Source organism: Onthophagus taurus, chromosome 6 (genome assembly GCF_036711975.1).
Source record: "Onthophagus taurus isolate NC chromosome 6, IU_Otau_3.0, whole genome shotgun sequence".
Taxonomy (NCBI): domain Eukaryota; kingdom Metazoa; phylum Arthropoda; class Insecta; order Coleoptera; family Scarabaeidae; genus Onthophagus; species Onthophagus taurus.
Genome location: NC_091971.1, coordinates 19,054,327 through 19,076,701, shown reverse-complemented (window position 1 = coordinate 19,076,701; position 22,375 = coordinate 19,054,327). Strand labels below are relative to the sequence as shown.

Genomic DNA, 22,375 nt, shown 5'->3' with positions numbered 1-22,375 from the left:
TTATTTGTCACATTCACAAAAAATGGGATTATGTATTAATAGGACGAAGAATAGCTCTCTAAAGTTTTATTTTAAGGAAATATTGAAAATACTATTATTTTAGTTCAATTTTTGATGTATTTTTGCACGTGGCGTATAGATATGTTTCTCTAAAAAAAAAATATTAGCAATAAAATAAAAAAAATTATTCGATTACTCGCATTTTCTTTTTTATTAAATTCATGAATTTTTTCCGTAAATATTATTTATTATCATCAAATTATATTTCTCTTCATTTTGATTTCGTTAACGATATAAAATAACATCGTATAACAAACTTAACACTACAAACTAAATGCGATAAAAACCAAGCGACGTTACGTTGTTTCTTAAAAAAATCATTTTTGTCTAAAGAAAAAAAACCGATTTAAAAAATAATAATAATAACTGCAACGTAACATCTTTTTCTAAAATCGGCGAGGATGGTTGTTACGTAAACGTTAACAAAATTAACAAAACGATAACTATAGATTATTATAAGATTAAGATGAGAAGAAGAATATTTTAGAGGGGAAAAAACGTTTCTTGTTTTTTAATATAGGGAAAGGTGTGGTGGTCCTTACGATTTTTTTGTTAGATTAATGTCCCGCTACCGGTCGTAATTCTTGTATCTGTCGAATTAAATAGGCCTTTTCATCGTTGAATTGCTCATCTTCCGCTCGATCCGTATGGAATTTCATCAAAAAATCCACGAGTTTATCTTGATTTCTTAATAAGATGTCTAAAATTGGTTTTGGCTTATTTGGATTTGCCACAAATACCTGAAAAAGGAATAAAGACTAACTATTAAAATAAATAATTAAATATTAGAAAATATGCGTTACAAAATTGATAATCTAAGTTTCAAATCTCAACTAATTTATTCTGATTAACAAGGTGCCTTTTTCGTCTTTTTAGTATATTTTAATACAACTTTTTAAGTTCATTAATTCTATGTATCACTCTCGAATCTTTACCAGATAAGATTGGAGAATGAAATAAACAAAAATCCTGAAGAAGAAAGCCATAAAGGAAGTGGGTAACATATAATAGACAGAAAATCAAAAAGAATAAAAGGCACACTTTGGCTTTGTTAAAAAGTGAAGCTAAAATGCCAGCGATAAAACAAAGGCTTTTCAGCCCATCAGTGAGGAGGAGAAGGGGGCTAAAGCAGGCTTCAAGCAGGTGTTGGAAGGTAAAAAGATGGGAATTGCGGATTCCCTATTTCCAGAGGTGAACCTCACAACAGCCCAAATGCAGGCTATTCAAGAGGTGATTCAAGAAATCAAGCCTAAGTTCCTCAGCACCAAATTTAAGGCAGGGTGGCTGGTAGTCAACTGCGAAAACCAGGAAACAGCGGACTGGATAAAGTCTGTAACTCCAACCCTACAACCATTGGAGGGGGCATCCCTAATGGCTATCGATGAAAAGCAGAGCGACTATCATGAACGCCTATTTCCCCAACAGTGCGGATGAGAAATCCGATAAAAATTGTTAAAGGTCAGAACGAAGGCCTGAACACCAACGAATGGAGGGTGCTCAAAAGGACGACCGAAGGCAGCAGTGCCTTTCTTACGTTGTCCGTTGATTATCCCTCTGTAGAGAATCTTAAAAAAGCTAAATATAAGGTTAGCTACAAGTTCGGGCAAGTCACCCTGAGGCAAAACCAACACCAAGAACTTCCAGAACCGCCAAGGACCCCAAGAAGGGTACAGGTAATTAAGAATTTTATCCATGCAGGTTGGGAATATATTAAAAATTATACCAAAAAGATATACTAGAAAAAACTTCTTTAGCTTGCTTTTATTTAAATATATATCGAGACTAGTTTCGAGGTTACACCTTCATCTTCAGTCGAAACTAGCAAAGACGAAAAAACGAAAAACACATTAAAATATTAAAATAAAAGAGTTTAAAAAAACTTACAGTCAAAATTTTCAAAGCGATTTATAAAACGAAAACGAAAAAACATTATCTCGAAGAAAACTTCTTTAGAAGGTATGAACACGTTAAAATTGAAAAATAAATAATCACAATAAAAACATTCACAATATAACTTAAAATGTAAAATAAACATACGACATCAAAATTTATTAAAAATTTTTGTCAAAAACGAAAAGATGTCGACGGTGAGACGAGAACAAAGGAACTGGGAAAAAGACTTGAGTGGGTTTTAAACCTGCATTGAACTACCCGGGCAAATAAACTTGTTATATAATTGTTTTATGATCTCTCAGAGACATAAAAATAGGTTTATTATATAATTGATCATTTAATAATTCGCAGTTATTGTTATTTTTGTGTTTGTTAATTTCCAAAATTTCGAGCAGATCTAGCCTATAACCTTTTTCACATTTATGTAGAAATTTAGTGTTATTATAGTCTATCTTGTGGCCTGTTTCAATGTGATGTTTGAATACATTGGAATTATCTTTGGTTTTGTGTTCTCGTATACGAGTCTCCAATTTACGCCCTGTTTGCCCAATATAAACTGAGTTACAATTAGAACAACCAATAGAATATATGCCACATTCTTTGAAAATATCTTTGTTCTTCATATGGTAGTTGGATAAAAGTCGAAGAATCGTGTTATTATTCGAAAATGCCAAGGAAAGATTATATTTGGAAAAAATGTGCCTGAAAGGTGACATTATTGAAAGGAATGGGCTTATATTTAAAATTATTTAGAGTTTTAACATAAAGTGGGTCTCTTTGTTGCTGTATTTTATGAAATAATCTATTAATAATATGTTTTGGGAATTTATTATTATATGCAAGCTCAAACACATAGTCAATTTCTTTTATCCTATTCTGTTCGGAGAGGGGATAGTTAAATATTCTATTTATTAAAAATCTAAAATTAGCAAGTTTTTGTGACATAGGATGTTCTGAATCATAGGGAACAGTTGTTGAGATGGTCGATGGTTTCCTATGAATCTTGTACTCAATTTTATATTTATCTGTTCTTGTTAAATTTAAGTCTAGAAAATTAAGTTGATCATTTTCTTCAATTTCTATAGTAAATTTAAGGTTCTTATGAACTTTATTCAAATAATTCAAAAAACTCATCAAATTTTCTCTGTTCCCTTCCCAAATGCAAAACTGCCGCTCTCAAAATTGCACCCGCCAAACAATAATGGCGGGAGTAGGCTTCATCCAGGCCAACATCCAGCACTGTAAAAGCGCCTACGACGTGCTGGTCAGCCCCAACATACATGTTACACTGATTCAAGAACCATATGTATATGGAGGAATAGTCAGAAGACTATCAACAAAAGCAGGTAAGTTAATTTATCACAGAGGAGAGTGCCCTGTGAGAGCAGCGATACTCGCAAAATCCTCTCGAAACTGCCTACCTTTAACCCAGTTTATCTCTACGGACCTGGTTGCAATGTCAGCGGTACTACCGACGCCGGGAAGTAAGCAAGAGGCGATTATAGCCTCGGCATACTTCCCCGGTGAATCGGTGCTCTTTTTGTAGACACATCAGCGAAGAGGCCGACGAAATCAAAACAAATATTGAAAGCAGAGAGGATCTCGAAATAGCCTCTTTTCAACTAAACAATCTCATACATAGTGCATATGAATCAAGCTGTCCAATGTGCACAATCCAATGTGACTTGGTGGAATAGTCATGGTCAAACTCGAGCAAACATGGGACCTCTATAGGCTATCAGCAAAGCCAAAAGAAAAACCTGGCGTAGCTTCTGTGAAGGCATAGACAATACGCCTATAGTTGCTCGTCTGCATAAGATCTTGGCAAAAGATCACAACAGTGATTTAGGCCACCTATGCAAACAAGATGGTAAATACAGAGAGGATGCTAAGGAATCGTTGAAGTTCCTACTGAGTACACGTTTTCCTTCCTCAAAAGTCTGCCCCCGCGCAGATGCCGACCCTGAAGTAATGGACATAACCCGTCCATCAATTAGGGTTCGCAGCATAGTTGGGAACATTTTTACACCCAACAGAGTAAAGTGGGCTATTTCTAATTTCAAGCCATTAAAATCGCTTGGAGGAGATGGAATTCTGCCTATTTTTCTGCAAAAAGGCTTAGAAGGCCTTCTCCCAGTAATAATATCCCTATATATAGCTAGCTACAGCTTTAGCTATATACCCACACTATGGAGGAAAGTAAAGGTAGTCTTCATACCTAAAGGTGATGGAAGATGGATCCCTCCTCAAAGGGATGGAAAAGGTAATCGATCAATACCTTAGGAATGAAGTACTTGTCACTAATCCACTCCACCCTAGCCAACATGCTTACCAGAGAGCAAAATCAACAATTACTGCTCTCCATGCTTTGACTAGCACTTTAAAGGAGGCAATTGCAACCAAAGAGATAACCCTATGTATTAAACTAAAACTAGAAACTTTCGGGTTTTGCCGTGCGTCTTTTAATAAAAGGTTTGACGTTTAATTAATAATCAGTTAACGCTAATTACAAGCTAATTATTTACTAATTGCGTCGCGTCCGGTGTGAGGCGGGAAGAGGTCTTCGTGTTCACCACCATCTTCCATGTTCTGCTAAGCTCCCAGCCATCCTCTCTGTTGACGTTATTTTTATGTCGGTGGATTTCATAGACATAGACGGTGCGTTTAATAACACCTCCTATGAATCCATAAAGAAGGCTCTAAACGTAAAAGATATACATCCGTCGACAATCAAGTGGTGTATAGCCATGTTGAAAAGTCGGCAGATCACAGCCAGTCTGGGAGGCGAATCGCTGACTATAAAGGCGCCAAGAGGATGTCCCCCAAGGGGGAGTGCTATCACCTCTATTATGGTGCCTGGTAGTTGATGACTTGATGATCACCCTAACTAAAAACGGATTTAAGATTCAAGGGTATGCTAATGACCTGATAATTACACTCCGAGGTAAATATGATACAATCATAACTCAACTAATGCAGAAAGCCCTACTACTCACCAGTACTTGGTGTAGAAGCAATGGGTTGAGCATCAATCCCAATAAAATCGAAATAGTCCCTTTCATTCGGAGAAGGAAGCTACAAATAAAAGCACCCTCCATTGAAAGCAGAACTATTAACCTCAAAACAGAAGTTAAATACCTAAGGGTAATACTGGACAGTAAACTAAACTGGAACTCACAATTAGATAAGGTGAGGAAAAAGGCCATCATGGCAAACCAGATCTGCCGCAGGATCCTAGGAAGGAACTGGGGTCTCAAACCACGAATGGCTCATTGGACCTATGTAGCAATAATCAGACCCATAGTCGCCTACGCCTCATTGGTTTGGTGACCAAAAACAAAACATAAGACAGCACAACAACAGCTGGCACAAATCCAGCAGTTAGCATGTCTTAACATAACGGGTGTAATGAGATTCTCTCCGAAATTAAAACGGACGTTATATCGACAGAATACAATTTCAACTAGCCGTATAAGGTCATATTTAGAAGCAGGAATGATTGGGCGAAGGGAGGGCCTCAACTAAAAAGAGGAGCCCTAGTCTGGTACACCGATGCTTCAAAGACAGTTAGATCCGGAGTAGGCATGGGCATCAGTGGACCAAATAGCCACATTAAACTGTCCCTCAGCTCGGACAATTTTCCAAGCAGAAGTTCTTACTATAAACTTCTGCGCCGCTTTGAACCTACAGAAGGGACAGAAAGGTGCATCCATAAAGATTTTCAGACAGTCGGGCCGCCTTATAGGCAATTAAGGCCTACACGAGCGACTCGGTACTGATCAGAGAGTGTACCAGCAACTTGAGAGAACTCGCTAGGGGCAATGATGTTACCCTATGGTGGGTTCCAGGTCACAACAACATTGAGAGCAATGAGAAGGCGGACAAGCTGGCCAAAGAGGCAGCGAACACGCCCTTCATTGGACCCCAACCTGGCTGTGGACTACAAAAAAGCCATCTAAAACAAATAATCAACACTTGGGAGGTCTCAAAGGTAGCCTTACGCTGGAAAGAACTTCCAGGTCACAAACAAGCGATCAGTATGATAACTCCGTCGCAAAACAAAACCAAAGAGGTTTTATGCCTCAGCAAAGGGGATCTAAGGACGCTCTCAGGTTACCTGACCGGCCATGCGACCCTAAAATACCACCTCTTCCATATTGGACAAGCTGAGGATCAAACTTGTCGACTTTGCAACGACGAGTCAGAAACTGCTGAACATATATTGTGCAATTGCGTCGCCAGAGGCCGTCTAAGACACAACATTTCCAGTAAAACTCCTTTGACACCTACCGACATAAAGGTTCAAGACCTCAGGACAATACTAAGGTTCATCAAGGATCTACATTTGCCCTAAACCTTTGGAGGGCTAAAGTTATAATAGATCTTATAGGTCGCAGTAACGAGAGGGGCCGCTCCCCTCAGCCCGGCAGCAATAATAATTATAAGGCTAATCCCAAGTATCCTCAAACAAATACGTTGGAAAGGAAAAATACAAAAACATTGGGAAAAATACTTAATAGAAATGACTTTGACAGTTTATAGCAGGAGATTTGGAGAAAGATACGTGGACAGCAAGGATAAATGAAAGAATTAATAGAGATAAGATACATAATTAGATAAGTAAAATCAAAAAGTGACTACAAAATGGGTAATAATGAGATATAACGCCGATACTGTGCTACTAGCTGAGAACGAGAACGGTTTGCAACGATTATTGCATCAGTTTAATCCTTAACCTGAAACAATGAAATAGCAACCTTATTAAAAACTAAGAGACACAGATAGATCTTAAAAAAAACTCAGCAGGGGTTCAGCTACTATAGCAGGAAAATTTTCATGTACAAATCTGTACAACTCTGCACGAACAGAGTTAAATAGTAAAAGAAGCCGCCTCAAACGGAAGTTGTTTATAACAGGTGGGGCAAAAGTAATGTCATAATGTGAATGTATCATAATTATTGCAAATGGCGTCAAATATCATTGTGTTTTAACATTTATGTTGTAGACAGATAGAGAATTAGTTGACAATAAGCAATGGAGCGATACACGCTCGAAAAACGCGGAAATATTGTTACTGCTTATTTGACGAATTTTCGGTCTTTTGTTTTAACGCAGCGGGAATTTCGTCGTCGTTTTCCTCGTCGTCCTGCACCTTGTGCGCGAACAATTAAGCGTTTGGCTGAGCGTCTCGTGCAAACTGGGTCCACTAGAGATGCTGCAAGAAGTGGCCGGCCCCGAAATGCTCGTTCGGTTGAGAATATTGCTGCGTTGGCCGAGGACGTCCAAGAGAGTCCACAAACATCGACGAGACAACGTTGCACACAATTCGGTATCAGCAGACGTTCATTGCGTCGAATTTTGGTGAAAGACCTGAAGTTGTTTCCGTATAAAGTCCAAACCGTTCACCAATTGCTGCCTGCTGACCGTCAAGTGAGGTTAACTTACTCCCATGCTCTCTTAAACCTGGTGCAAGAAGAGGATGATTTCGTATCCAAAATCATAATGCAACAAAATATGCGTTTCTGGGGTACGGAGAATCCACATGAAATGCACGAAGAGCCATTGCATCCCCTCAAAGTGACTGTTTGGTGCGGCATATGCAATGAAAATGTGATTGGCCCTTATTTTTGTGAGGACGGCGACGGCACCACCGTTACCGTAACTGGTGAGCGTTACAGACACATGTTAAACAATTTTTTGTTGCCGCAAATCGCTGAATTGGGTCTCGAGCATTGTTGGTTCCAACAGGATGGAGCAACCGCTCACACAGCTCGGGCAACGATGGAGATTTTGAAACGCCAATTTCCGGGCCGTATGATCTCCCGTTTTGGCGATTTGAACTGGCCGGCCAGATCGCTAGATCTGACGGCGCCAGACTTCTTTCTTTGGGGCTTTTTGAAATCTCGCGTTTACCGCAACAAACCACAAACCCTGCAACTCTTGAAAGCTAACATTAAAGAGGAAATCGCCAATTTGGAGCCTGATATTTTCCGAGCAACAATTTTAAATGCCGTAAAACGAGCACAAATGTGTATTAACTCAGGAGGTGATCATTTGACCGATATAATTTTTTCAAGTTAATATAACAAATTTTACACTTTTAAATAAACGTTCCGTGAAAACAGAGCCCTATTTTTTCATTTCTAACAAAATGGCAGGCAATTCACATTATGACATTACTTTTGCCCCACCTTGTATAAGTATATTATAAATTAACTTTCTAAATACACATAATTCTTTCAAATTTTTACGCGACAGATACATTCCAGATACGGGTTTTATGTGAAAACAAGATAGGTTCCAAGATTTGAAGAATCGACTGAAAAATGGTGTAAATTTAGTAAAGTAATTCATTGAATCTGCAGACATTATATCATCGAATCCTTCTCCACCTAAGTATTTCATGACCTAACGCTATTATGTTAGCATATTGAACCGTATTAGACGGCACATGAACTTTATTTTCAATTCGTATAGTGCTAATCCAACATGTTTGATACAGTCATTTATAGAAATTTTCTTCCATGCATCTGTAGGTAACTGTTACGTTTTTATTGATCTGAAATGTATTGAAATGTCTGCTTTACATAATAGGTCTTAAAGTTTGCGATAATTCCTCAGTGGTTGTATCAAGAAAGTCGTATTTGGCAAAAGGAATATCCATTCTAAATTTAACTCTATATTGATCCCGCAATCTGGGGATTCCCACATTGCGATTTCTCTTGCTTGCGTACACGAAATGTTAGTGTGAAAATTATTCAAAGTTCAAATTTCTTGAATCGCGTTAAATCAAATTAAATCTAAAACTGTCACAGTTCTATGTCATAGATCTATTATCATATTATCAAATATTTGTAACATTTTGTCAATTTACACCAAGTTTTACACTATGTAATATATTTGATCACAGTATTATACAAAATCAATGAACAACAGTTTTTTGCTTTTGATGCCTGTTCGAGTTCAATAATTACACAATATGTTTGTTGTTGAAAAAGCAACGTAAAAAGGAAAAACGAGTGTGAATTAGGCCTTGGGTAGCAAGTCGTAATAATTTGTGAATTCACAATCATTTATTGAGAGAACTGAAAAGTGAAGATTCAAAACATTACCAGAATTAACTATTTAAGAATGAATGAGAAGAGCTTTTGTTTCTTGTTTCTTCGTCTAATTGTAAGTATATAAATGGATTTAAAAGAAAAATACTCATTTGAGAAACATTATAATCATGGAACCGCCTTATTGTAGTACTTATTGTAATGATGTAATGAATACATAATTCACTATTACATATCTGTGAAAATCTATTATCAGAATAGTGATACATATAATATTGAGATTTTTTATCCAGTGATAATCAAATAGCCATTTCAGTTTTAAGTACAACTAAAATTCCATTACTTATAGATCTGATATCTCAAACTTAACTTTCAAATAATCTAAAAAATCACTCAAATATATTCCTAAAATTAAAAACTAAAATAATAAAAATATCAATTTTTGTGTAATTAAAAAAAAATAAAAAAAAAGATTTATTTACACAAAAAAATTTTATGTTATAATTTGTGCCGCGTAGTAAAAAGTATTAAAAAAAAAAGTAATAATCATCTCTACCAAACACCACAAAGGTCTAATTGAAACGACATTAAATAGATCTTAACCCATGATCTAATTAATATCCATTTTTTGTTTCATTATCTTCTTGATATCCTTTAGCATTTTGGAGGACATGGTGGTGGGCATGGTGAGCAGCAAGGGACATAAACGCAACACGGTGGAAGGCAAGGTGGGCAGCATGGTAAGCAACAAGCTGGCGGGCAACATGGCACGCAGGGTGGGCAGCAACACACAGGCGGGCAAATAGGGGGGCAACAGGGTGGGCAAGACATATTGCTTAGATTATTTTCTTATTTTCCACTTTCTTCAATTAATTATTAAAAGAAATTCTTTTTTGTATTTCTACCACACGGCGTTCGATTAAACACTTAAATTTTTTTTAATTAATTTTTACCGAAAAGCGATCTTCACAGTTTGAATGATTTTGAAAAACTAAATTTGTTTTTTTATTTGATTTTTCTAGATAGTTAGTTACGAGATATGGTGATTTGATTATTTTATAAACGTACCTTAAAAACATGGAAGGCTTCAAATTGAATATTTCTCGATCTTTCTTTTAACATCATCATCATAAGTTTTAAATTTTCTGGATTTGATATATATCTTGTCATAACCTAAAAACATAAAAAATAATTTTAAATAACGCAATTTAATTCTATTTCTATATTACTAGAAATTAATCATAAAAAAATCTAAAATTATCTCTACCTTTATCATTTACAAGTAATAATCATGAGCAAATTATTTCACATAAAAACTTGAATCACTAAAAATGAATCATAAGTAATAAAAGTATTTACACAATTTTAATTGCAATGATTTTGCGTAATTTTAGGAATTAATTTTTTTAATCTTACAAATATATTTATTTTTTTTTAATACAGTAAATCCTCGATATAACGGATTAATTTCATTATTAATTTAGTCCAATAAAAATATATAATAATCTAACGCTGAATAACAACTAAAACTAGAGCTAATACTAGCAGTAGAAGTAGTAGTTTAGCTGTGCGTCTTTTAAGGAAGGAACCTGGTTTAGACGGTCGAAAATTACATGATATTGCCCATTTTGTTACAAGTATTAATTACTTAAATACTTTATACAGGAAACTCCAGTTATAAAGTACTCTCTAAGGACAAACAAAAGTATTTTATAGGCAGGGTTACGCTATAAAGAAAGCACAATAAAAAATGTATGTACGTACAGGGTGGGCAAATTTGGGTGTTATTATAGGCTATCTCAGAAACTATAAGAGGTCTCTTTTTTCGAGACTAACCAAATCCCGCAAACACCAAACCTCTATCTTCTTTTGTTTTTAAGTTATAGCCAAAAAGTCAAATTTTCGTGATTTCAAAAAATGCTCATATTTCGTTTATTTTTGAAATTAGAGAAATGGGGTTGATACGTTCTTAAGACACTTTTTTAAGTAGAATATACTGCCGTTGAAAAATTTTAAAAATATTTGAAGATTTTTGAGATACAATACAAAGTTGTATTTTTTTAAATACAAACTATACTTGATTATGATGTTAATGAAAAGAGCATATTTTTAGCTTTCCAATGATGTATCGCATGTATGGTGTATTTGCGGAAAATAAGCGTTAATTTTCAATTCCAAAATAGTAAGCGCTAAAAGTACAAAATTTTGATTATAGTAGGCGGGTTCGGACAGTAATTACTACCTAATTGCTATATGGTTTTGCACGAATAGGACAGAAAGTTGTACCATTATGCAGGATAAAGTAAGTTTTGTACCAATGAATAAAAACTTTGATGTTCACCAATAAAAAATGATTTGTAGATAAAGTTTGTTTATTAAAAATGCAGGAAACGTATTAATTAAATATGAACAACAACTTCAGGAACTAAACAGTCACAGACTGTGTCATCTTCTTTTACTAAACTTACTGGTTGTAAGGTTAGAACAGTTGGGTATCAATGAATGAAATCTTCGGTAGTATCGTCCCTGTTTTCCCCAACCAGGAGATTTAGAAGTTTTTTCATATTAGCAACCTTTTCTTTTGAAATTGGGTGAGATAGAGGAAGATTAGAGATCATAAACTGGGCAGCGGACTTTCCATTGAAACGATGTTTATATGGTATATAAAGCCTTATCTATCATTTTCAAAGAATCATTTTTTAATTTTATCGCTTTATGTATTTAAAGATAATGAGGAATTTTTAAGCGGGAAACTCGTTTCGAAAAATTCAAAAATGAAATGATCAGTAAACTCACGTTACTATAGTAACTAAGTGGTATTTAACGTTTTCCTCGCCTACTATAATTAAAATTTTGAATATTAATCTTTAATATTTTAGAATTAAATAATAACGCTTATTTTCCGCAAATACACCATGCGTGCAATAGATCATTGGAAAGCTACAAATATGCTCTTTTCAGTAACACCATAATCTACTATAGTTTGTAATTAAAACAACACAACTTTGTGGTGTATCTCAAAAGTCATCAAATATTTTTAAAATTTTTCAACGGCAGTATATTCTACTTAAAAAAGTGTCTTAAGAACGTATCAACCCCATTTCTCTAATTTCAAAAATAAACGAAATATGAGCATTTTTTCAAATCACGAAAATTTGACTTTTTGGCTATAACTTAAAAACAAAAGAAGATAGAGGTTTGGTGTTTGCAGGATTGGGTTAGTATCGAAAAAAAGAGACCGGGACATGGCACCTACTTTTTTCGTATCTCTTATAGTTTCTGAGATAGCCTATAATAACACCCAAATTTGCCCACCCTGTACATATTTATATTTGGTATAAAAATAGAAATTAAACTAAACCAAAAACAGTTCTTTAAAAACTTATAAGCTTTCTTGTATAAGAGGTATATGTAAAAAATACATACGTAATAAAAACGTATAAAAAACGTGTTATTTTGGTTTTCTGATTTTTTCCATTTGTGCCTCTCAATAGTTTTAATAGAATGAAGTGCCTCAGAACAACTTGGAACGACATGTTGAATGTCATCGTCGCTTTCGTTGCCAGAACTTTGAGGATCATTTAATATCTCGTGGCTTCAAACTTCAGTAATAATATCATTATTATCCGTTAATGACTCCGTTGTTACTAAATTATAATCGATTGTCGGAAAGCTATTCAGTTCAGGAAGATTCATTTCCGCTTTGGTTAGATCTTGAGAACTATTGCGCAACTCACTCATCGTAGTCAATTTTTTTAATTTACAAAAACACAAACATGAGATTATTGTTTACCGTCAATTAATAGCGGCCGCGTGGTATAATAATTTCGGATGTTAAAATTTTTGAATTTCTCCCAGCATTGTTAAATTTACAAGAAATTGTTACGATAACTTACACATTAAAATTATGTTAAAAACTAAAAAATCAAACAAGATCACAAAAATATCTTATATCTACTGTCGAAAAGGATCTGGTATGTGCAACTTTTGGATTATTCTAAGATGGAAGATTTTCGGAAACAGGTGGTGAATTTACATTTATAAAAGGCATAAACAAACAGTAAGGATTTATATCCGTAGCTTCGTTCATTAATAATTCTTTGTTATTATTATTATATTTAGATATTTCCATTTCTTCATATAAATCCAATTTTTTAGATTTTGGAAGCTGTCTAATAAGTCTTATCGAATCTTTGTTGAAGAGGTTTCTTATGATATGTGTTCTTTGATTCTAATGTTGAGGTTACGTCTCTTCTGGCCTATGTAAACTTTTTTACAACTGCTACAATTTACTATGTATAAACCGCTCTTTTGTTTTTATTCGATCTTTTGTTTTTAGTTGATAATTAGATTGCATAGTTTTAAGTTACTTCTGTATGCTAATTTTATATCATATCTCTGTAGTATTTTTTCAATTTTGTTGAACGAATTGTGATAATTTGTTGTTAGATAGTATGCGTCGTTCTTATATGCGGTATTTCATTATATTACGTTTCTGAATCTTGTTGTAAACATCTTGTATAATAGCAACGTTATAACCATTATTGAGACCCAGCTTTATTGTGGAATTTATTTCTTTGTTGAAATTTTGTTCATTCATAGGTGTATTGATGGCTCTATCTATCACATATCTAAAAACTGCCTCTTTATGATTCTTGTTGTTGTAAGAATTTTTCGGAATGATGACATCGGTTGTGGTTGGTTTGTGGTATACATTAAAATCTATTCTACGAAGATAAATACCTCTTATTTACACGCAAAAAACCTTTGAATGTATTGAATATTTATACAAACTAGCAAAAAAATTGAAAAGATGGAGAAAAAAATTCCGATTACGACAAAACTTTCATTACGGACCTGTATTTTTCTAAAGTCTGCAAACAACTCGAAAACCTTCACATATGACTCGAAACGTGTTTATAATACATTTACATTATCCTGTAATTGGGTCTTCCTGTTGGATAATAAAGAGATTTATTATTATTATTTACACCATAAATTCATCCAATAATATAAATACGGCCTTATCAATCAGCAATTAATGTGTAAATTTTTTATTTTTTACACCTTTTTTTGCCATAAAAACGACAATAGTTTTTTTTTTAATTTTCTCATCGTAATGTTCAAAATACATGGTTATACGAATACATTAGTGTTAAATCGTTTCAAATGCTTTAAGCTAAGATTGTGATAAATTTTATAACAGCGCACCCGCTCGAAGGTTAAGGTTGATGTTTTTTAGTAAAACTAAGTCTAAAAAATGAATAGCGTTATTAGATTCTTTTTCAATTGTAAACTTTAATTCTCTAATGTTGTTTAAAATGTTGTAAAATGTTTGACTTTGGGCCTTCACGTATTATTAAGATGTCATCAACGTATCGACCATAGTATTTGATGTTTTTAGTAAACATGTTATATTTTTCTGAGAATAATTGTTTTTCTATTGAATCTACATATATGTCGGCCAGTAACCCTGATAATGAAGATCCCATGGGCAGATCATTGTTCATTCTATAAGTTTTATTGTTAAAAGTAAAAAAGTTTTGTTTTATCTGTTCCAACATTAATTGTATGTTTTTGATGTCATGTTCTGTAAGAAATTCTAGCTCTGAATATTTATTTAGGAGGAGATGTTTAGTTATATTGAGTATTTCTGTAATTGGTACATTAGAGTACAGATTTTTTATGTCAAACGATATTAATTGGATTTTATTATTAATTTCGATATCTTTAATGCATTTATTAATTGTTGGGAGTTCTTAACAATGGAGTCCTTTATGAAACAATATTTTACGTGTATAGTAGATGGTTCTTCCCAAATATAAGCAACAATTTTACAAATACACAAGTGTTTTTATATGTTGGACTCAGAAGTAACGTAACTGATTTGGTTTGTCGGTGAATTTATGTCGTAACATTGTATTCAAATTGTAACTCATTTTACCTCGATAAAAATGTGTTGATGGAAAAATAAGGCTCTTACAGATGAAGGCCTTCTTGAAGAAACGAATAAAGCGCTCGATGAGTTGGAAAACATGATTATTGATAACAACCCGGAAATTGATGAGGAGGATAAAGATTTAGAAAAGGGTGAATTTTTACAGATTACGAAAGTTATCGATGAAATTTATCAGACGAGAGCCATTGAAAATAATGTGATGATAAATTGTTCAAACTTCGACCTTTTATTCTAAAAGTAAATGAAATCTTTGAGACGTTATATTTCGGTTATTTTCGCATTCAAAGGTCGACCATCGATCTAACAATACAATCCCATGAAACCCATCAAAAGGTTTTATTTTAAATATTTTGTGATTCGATGTGTATCAAGGGGAAAATGGAGCTACGAATGAAGAATAGAAGGACTATGGGTTAGAAGAAAAAGTTGTGTTATCTCTTACCAAAAAGGAATGGGGCAAAAAAAAAAGTGATCTACTTCGAAAATTTTTTTTTGTACCTCTTGTAGAGGAACTAAAAGCAAAAAATACATATGCGTGTGGAACTATAAGACCAAACAAGAAATGTATTCAAAAAAAATTAGTATCTAATAAGCAAATGGTGAGATTCAGTTCACAGAATATAGGGTTTTTCAAGTAGAAAGGCAACAAAGTCGTATCTTTATCTCAAATCTTCACTTGCAAAAAGTTTCTGGTGATGCTGGCGGTATGTGACTTTGCATCGTCCTGCATTAGAATGAAATTTTGACTGACCCTATATGCAGCAGGTACCACATAGTTCTCCAAGATGTTTTCGATGTTAATCTACTAGGAACAACAACAAGATCAGTTCTGTTGTCTCTACTGATTCCAGCCCAAACCATAACAGATCCCCGAGCAAATCTATCCACTCCTGTATAGTAGCGGCTGCGTAGCGTTCACCAGGACGTCTACATACACATACTCGACCGTCGCAATGAGTTAAATGGAATCTGAACTCGCCTGTGAACAGTACAGTCCAGTGACGAAATTGCAAATCTCTGTGATACAGAGCAAACCCCATTCGCGCTGCTTTGTGATGATGCGTAAGGCGTGGTGCACGGACAGGTCTTCTAGGTTTCAAATTCTTCTTTTAATCTGTTTCTAACAGTTTGATCAGAAATTTCTATTCCATGTGCTCGTCTTAAGTCATTTAGGAGATCTCGTGCTGTGGCAGTTCGCGTACGTAGACAGGAAAGGACAAGAAATCGGTCTTGATTTTTTTAGTAGTTTTTCGATGTTGAGCTCTTCTAACATGTGGGTCAGTCTCCCGAAACCGATTCCATCAACGCTGAATAATAGAAGGGGAAACTCGAAAATCCCTGCCGAGTAGAGTGGCCATGCTGAATAAGGACGACAGCACGAGCAACTTGCACTTCACTAAGATGCCTCACGACGCTTCCAATCAACGAAAATTGATAGCTGAATGCATTTGTTATCTTTAGTAGGCTTTCATTCGCGAATTCAAAGCATACTAGACATTTTTTCCACTTTGTTTAGCGTTATTAATTTACATATTTAAGTGTAACTTAGAAGTATCTAAGAGTAGTAACATTGTTTTTGTAATTTTCTTTAGCTAAATATATGCTGTTGAAGTAAACCAAAACTTAAAAAGTTACAGTGGGAAACCAAAAGTGTTTCCCAAATTTTTTTGAGCACTATATTTTACCCAGTGTGATCCTATATTTGTTTCAATAAAAATGACAATATTTTTTGCTTTTGTATTTTGATGTTGTTCTATTTGCCTGATGGTACTTTGGAGTACCACCATTTCTTTTTTTTTTTCAAAAACCACCGAAAGCAAAAAATTTTAAAAAAACTACAGTGTGTGTCAAATATAGCCAATAACTTCGCCATTTGTGGTTTTAAAGAAAAATGTTTCAAATAAAAAATTCTTTATTAATTGTGGCGCATTTTTTGAAGATAATTTCTGGTTTACATTGTTCTTTGTTTCGTTGCTATGACAACCAACATTGTTATTTTAAATGGGATGCATATGCTTTTTTGCACATTTTAATAGAGGATAAATCTCTACGCGATGAACATATCAAATCACATGGTTGTATAAGAAAAAATGCGTTCTCTGAAAATATTAAATCAGCAAATTATAGTCAAAGTAGGTGTCGAAATAACGCCGTTGACAGCTTTAAATGTCAAAAAATTGATAGTTTAAACAAATATGGCGCAATTAAGCGAACGACAAAGAATTCAAATATTAATAATGTATGGGTACGGTGATAGAAAACGCACTCAAAGTGAAGTTTGTACACTGTTCAATAATATTTACCCGGATACACACATTACACAATCCACAGTATCGAAAATATTAAAAAAATTCTTTAACACCGGAAGTGTTAAAAACCTTCCAAAAAGTTGATGGCCAAAGACAGCTACCAATGACCATATATTATTAATTATTCATAATTGTTGAAACTGTAATTTTTTTGACATTTGTAATTAGCTGATTTAATACTTTCACAAAAATGCATTTTTTCTCGATTTTTTTCTTATACAACCATATGATTTGAAACTTATATTTGAAAAATTTTTCTCTAAAACCACAAATGACGAAGTTATTGGCTATATTCCAGACATTTGACACACCCTGTATAGTTTAACAGTATTATTTTGAAGTCGAAATGCTAGCGATGGAAAAGATAGTGATTTTGCGAAAAGCCGGATACCGGATATTCAGCATCCCCTTCGGCCGGATATCCGGCCATTATGGTTATAATTTCTGGTGCATTTCTGAAGTGATACCCTATATTACCACATTATTGCGATATTTGAATAAAAATGAAGTTAATACGAAAGCTGATATAAGATATATCAACTTATTTGGATCCAAGATACAAAATGAATTTTTTGATGCTGATTTAACTAACGCGGCAACTCTAAAAAGAGAATACTTTAATTAATAATCGGCGATATTTCCACAAGGATCCTTCAAGAAATGAATTTTATAGCTAATTTTGAAAATTATCGATGAAAATTGCAACATCGAAAATTTTATCAAAACATCAAATATTGTTTTCTTAAAAACTAAAAGTTATTTTTCAAAACGGGTTGGTTTATTGGAAAGAGGCCACTCTCATTAACACTTTGGAAAATTTTCATACTCATATTCCAAGAACTGGATTTTATACGAATTTTTAAGACTTAATCAGCGAAAGTTGCAAAATTCGAAAAAATTGTCGATTATTTCAAAAATTTATTTCTTAAAAACTAAAAGTGATTTTTCAAAACTGCTTATTGCATTAAAAAGAGGATACTTTAATTAATAATTGGTGATATTTCCAGAAGGATCCTTTAAGAAATTAATTTTATAGCAAATTTTGCAAGTTATCGATGTAAATTGTAACATCGAAAATTTTATCAAAACTTCAAATATTGTTTTCTCAAAAACTGAAAGTTATTTTTCAAAACGTGTTGGTTCATTGGAAAGAGGACACCTTTATTAACATTTTGGAAAATTTTCATACTCATATTCCAAGAACTCGATTTTATACGAATTTTTTAAACTTAATCGGCAAAAATTGCAAAATTCGAAAAAATTGTCGATCATTTCAAAAATTTATTTCTCAAGAACTGAAAGTGATTTTTCAAAATGGCCTTTTGCATTAAAAAGAGGATACTTTAGTTAATAATTGGTGATATTTCCACAAGGATCCTTCAAAAATGAATTTTATAGTGAATTTTGAAAGTAAAAGTAATATTGAAAACAATATTTGAATATTGTTTTCTCAAAAATTAAAAGTTTATTTTCAAAATTGGTTTGTTCATTGGAAAGAGGACACTTTTATGTACACTTCGGGAAATTTTCATACTCATATTCCAAGAACTTGATTTTATACGAATTTTTAAAACTTAATCGGCGAAAATTGCAAAATTCGAACAAATTGTCGATCATTTCAAAAATTTATTTCTCAAGAACCGAAAGTGATTTTTCAAAACGGCTTGTTGCATTAAAAAGAGGATACTTTAATTAATAATTGGTGATATTTCCTCAAGGATCCTTCAAGAAATTAATTTTATAGCGAATTTTGAAAATTATCGATGAAAATTGCAACATCGAAAATGTTATCAAAACTTCAAATATTGTTTTCTCAAAAACTAAAAGTTATTTTTCAAAACGTACTGCTTCGTTGGAAAGAGGACACTCTTATTAACACTTTGGAAAATTTTCATACTCATATTCCAAGAAGTATATTTTATACGAATTTTTAAAACTTAATCCGCGAAAATTGCAAAATTCGAAAAAATTGTCGATCATTTCAAAAATTTATTTCTCAAGAACTGAAAGTGATTTTTGAAAACGACTTGTTGCATTAAAAAAAGGATAGTTTAATTAATAATTGGTGATATTTCCACAAGGATCCTTCAAGAAATTAATTTTATAGCGAATTTTGAAAATTATCGATGAAAATTGCAACATCGAAAATGTTATCAAAACTTCAAATATTGTTTTCTCAAAAACTAAAAGTTATTTTTCAAAACGGGTTGGTATATTGGAAGGAGGGCACTCTTATTAACACTTTGGGAAATCTTCATACTCATATTCCAAGAACTGGATTTTATACGAATTTTTTAAGCTTAATCCGCGAAAATTGCAAAATTCAAAAAAATTGTCGATCATTTCAAAAATTTATTTCTCAAGAACAGAAAGAGATTTTTCAAAACGGTTTTTTGCATTAAAAAGAGGATACTTTAATTAATAATTGGTCGTAATTTTACCAAAACTCAAATATTGTTTTCTCAAAAACTAAAAGTTATTTTTCAAAATGGGTTGGTTCATTGGAAAGAGGACACTTTTATTAACGCTTTGGGAAACTTTCACACCCATATTCCAAGAAATCGATTTTATACGAATTTTTAAAACTTAATCGGCGAAAATTGTAAAATTCGAAAATGCCGGATATCCGTTCCACCACTACAGAATGCCATGCAAAATATATTTTTTCCGTGTTTTTTGTACGTCAACAAAGGGTTAAAAAATAATGTGAACATTAACATTTATTTAATAATAAATTGGAGTTTTGTAAATAATCATAAAGGAAATACCACATACTAATTTTAACTATGCACAGAACTCAGTATGAGTGCGCTTTTCTAAGTTATGCACGCAGTCTTTCAGCAGCTGTAACTGAAAAAGGACTTCGAATTTTGACATAAAGCTTTGGTAACATATTTTAAATTTTTTGACCTTCTAAACCAGGTTCTGTCCATAAGACTTAAGATGGTAAACCCAAATATTTCTAGTTCTAGTGTTAGTTGTACTTAAGAATATACAGCAATTTAGAGCTGAATAACAACTAGAACTAACATTAGACCTAGAACTAGAAAGATTTGAGTTTAGCTATAAGTTTCTTAACCCTTTCGTTACTAAGAGCGTACGCATAGGTTTTTGTATATGTGGGCTTGCTATATGATCTTGAAAATACTCCGTAACGAAAGGGTTAAGATGGCTAAAAATATTTTGTCCATTATATCCAAAGTCTGTTCTAACAAGGTCCATTATATCAAGGATATACTGTATTTCTTTTTAAACTTACCGTGAAATTATGCCTATCTAATAAAAGTTCCCCAAGTAATTTCAAGCTCTGCCTACGAGTGACATAATTTTCCGAATTTAAAAGTCTTTGATAGTGGCTGAACACTTTGTCGTAATTAGCATCTAAAAATTCGGCGCAAAGTATTTTATGTCGAGTTAGTAATTCCTAGAAACAAAATATCCCTTTATTAATACAAAAAAATAATTCGCAAACAAAAGGAATCATTTAATCTTAATTTATTAATATTAAACATATAGATCGTAATATTCAACCGGTGATAAAAAAAAATTATAAAGATTAGATTATAAAAACAAACCTTAAATGTTGAAAAGGCATCAGAGGCAATATCAAACGTTGAGACCTCCACATATGTAAAAAACTTATAAAAATCTTCTGAGTTTAACATGATTTTAGCCAATGCTTCATACCTAGCACATTCCCTCAACATAGTACCACAATTTAAGGCTATTTCCTGAGTCTCATATCTAAAAATTTAAAAAAAATTTATTTAAATCATTCGCATATTTATTAATTAATTTACCCTGCCATTAATTGAAATAAAATCTCTGGTTTTGTGCAAATATATTCAACCGTAGGCGATCTAGTACCAATTTGTCTGCGTAAAACATTATTGAACACCTGAGCAACATCTTTCTTTCCCTCAAAATCGATTTTATTCAAATTTTGTATCAGCAACAGTAATAAATTGTTGTTGTATAACTCTTGGGCGAGCTGGGCGACGATAATATCCGTTTGGGGCTCAGCATCTGAAGTCCCGTAGAGCATGTTTTTAATCAAAACCAGGTTTTTACTGACATCTTCCTGAGCTTTTTCGACCTTCTTTTCGCCACCTTTTTCGAGTGCACTCACAGACTCTCTAAGGGCTCGGACAACGTCCGCGGGACTTTTTTGTGATTTGCCGAACAGCGGCATGATAAAAACGGTGGAAGATATCGGTTCGTTTCCGAAGAAACTGTCACTAACCTGAATTGGTGTTCGCGTAACCTTTCGGTCTCTTCACCGATCTCTTTTATGATGGAAGCGGACTTCCGTGCGGAACTTTTAAACTAGTTTTAGCCAGACATATCACAAAAAACGACTAATTTTAGTCCGTTTCAGTTCGTTTCGGGGCCGAATTAGTTACTATCTTCGGGTTTTTGACAGGGACGTATGACTTTTACGTCCATAGGGGAATTTCACCACATCCAACTGATACACATAAAATATTACTAAAATATCACTAGAACGTCACTATTCATGAAAACGTTTCCGTAAGAAATAAATAATTAACAATACGTTATGAATTGATTGGTGTTAATTAAAAAAACATATTTGTTGATATGTTATCGGTAAAAGTGATAAGTTAGCTTAAAAAATTATAATTTACTCATCTTTGATATAGGCACCCCATCATACATCATGCGTAATATCCGTTGTATGTACTTAAATTATTAAAGACTAACGATAATTTTCAACATTTATTAAAAATATAATAATTTTTATCACAATAAAACACATTATTAAGTTAAATCAGATTAATTTTTATCTTAAGATCCAATTTGTATTACATCCAACTTAGTCATTATCAATAACATATAAATTCACTCCGATAAGATTATATACATTAACAGGACGTTGTGAATGGGTTAATAAATACAATACAATTTTTATATATTTACTTTAAAAACGATAAGTTATCTTTAAAAAATAAAAATAGAAATAGTATTTATTTGATATAGACAACCCAAAGTACTTCATCAGCACCGCGCCATCTAAAAACATTTATAATAACTATATTTAAACGAATACAAATTCTTTATAAATCATGAAAAAAAAG

The 22,375-nt window shown here is 33.1% G+C and overlaps 1 protein-coding gene across 1 annotated transcript; it reads right to left on the bottom strand.

The window, feature by feature from the left end:
• Positions 1 to 356: 356 nt before the first annotated feature.
• LOC111420673 (calcium binding protein Mo25) lies at positions 357 to 21,826 on the bottom strand. The gene is made up of 5 exons (XM_023053717.2): positions 21,080 to 21,826; positions 20,855 to 21,023; positions 20,539 to 20,703; positions 10,080 to 10,184; positions 357 to 800 (listed from the first exon to the last, which is right to left on the bottom strand). The coding sequence occupies exons 1-5, from the start codon at positions 21,469 to 21,471 to the stop codon at positions 618 to 620; spliced, it is 1,014 nt and encodes a 337-aa protein (XP_022909485.1). The 5' UTR covers positions 21,472 to 21,826; the 3' UTR covers positions 357 to 617.
• Between the last annotated feature and the right edge of the window lie 549 nt (positions 21,827 to 22,375).

Excerpts from the sequence above, each read along its gene's own strand:
- LOC111420673 (XM_023053717.2), bottom strand. The coding sequence starts at position 21,471 with ATGCCGCTGTTCGGCAAATCACAAAAAAGTCCCGCGGACGTTGTCCGA. Across the intron at positions 20,704-20,854 it reads ATGCCTTTTCAACATTTAAG|GAATTACTAACTCGACATAA; the intron begins GTTTGTTTTTAT and ends TTTTGTTTCTAG. Across the intron at positions 10,185-20,538 it reads TAGATAGGCATAATTTCACG|GTTATGACAAGATATATATC; the intron begins GTAAGTTTAAAA and ends TTATGTTTTTAG.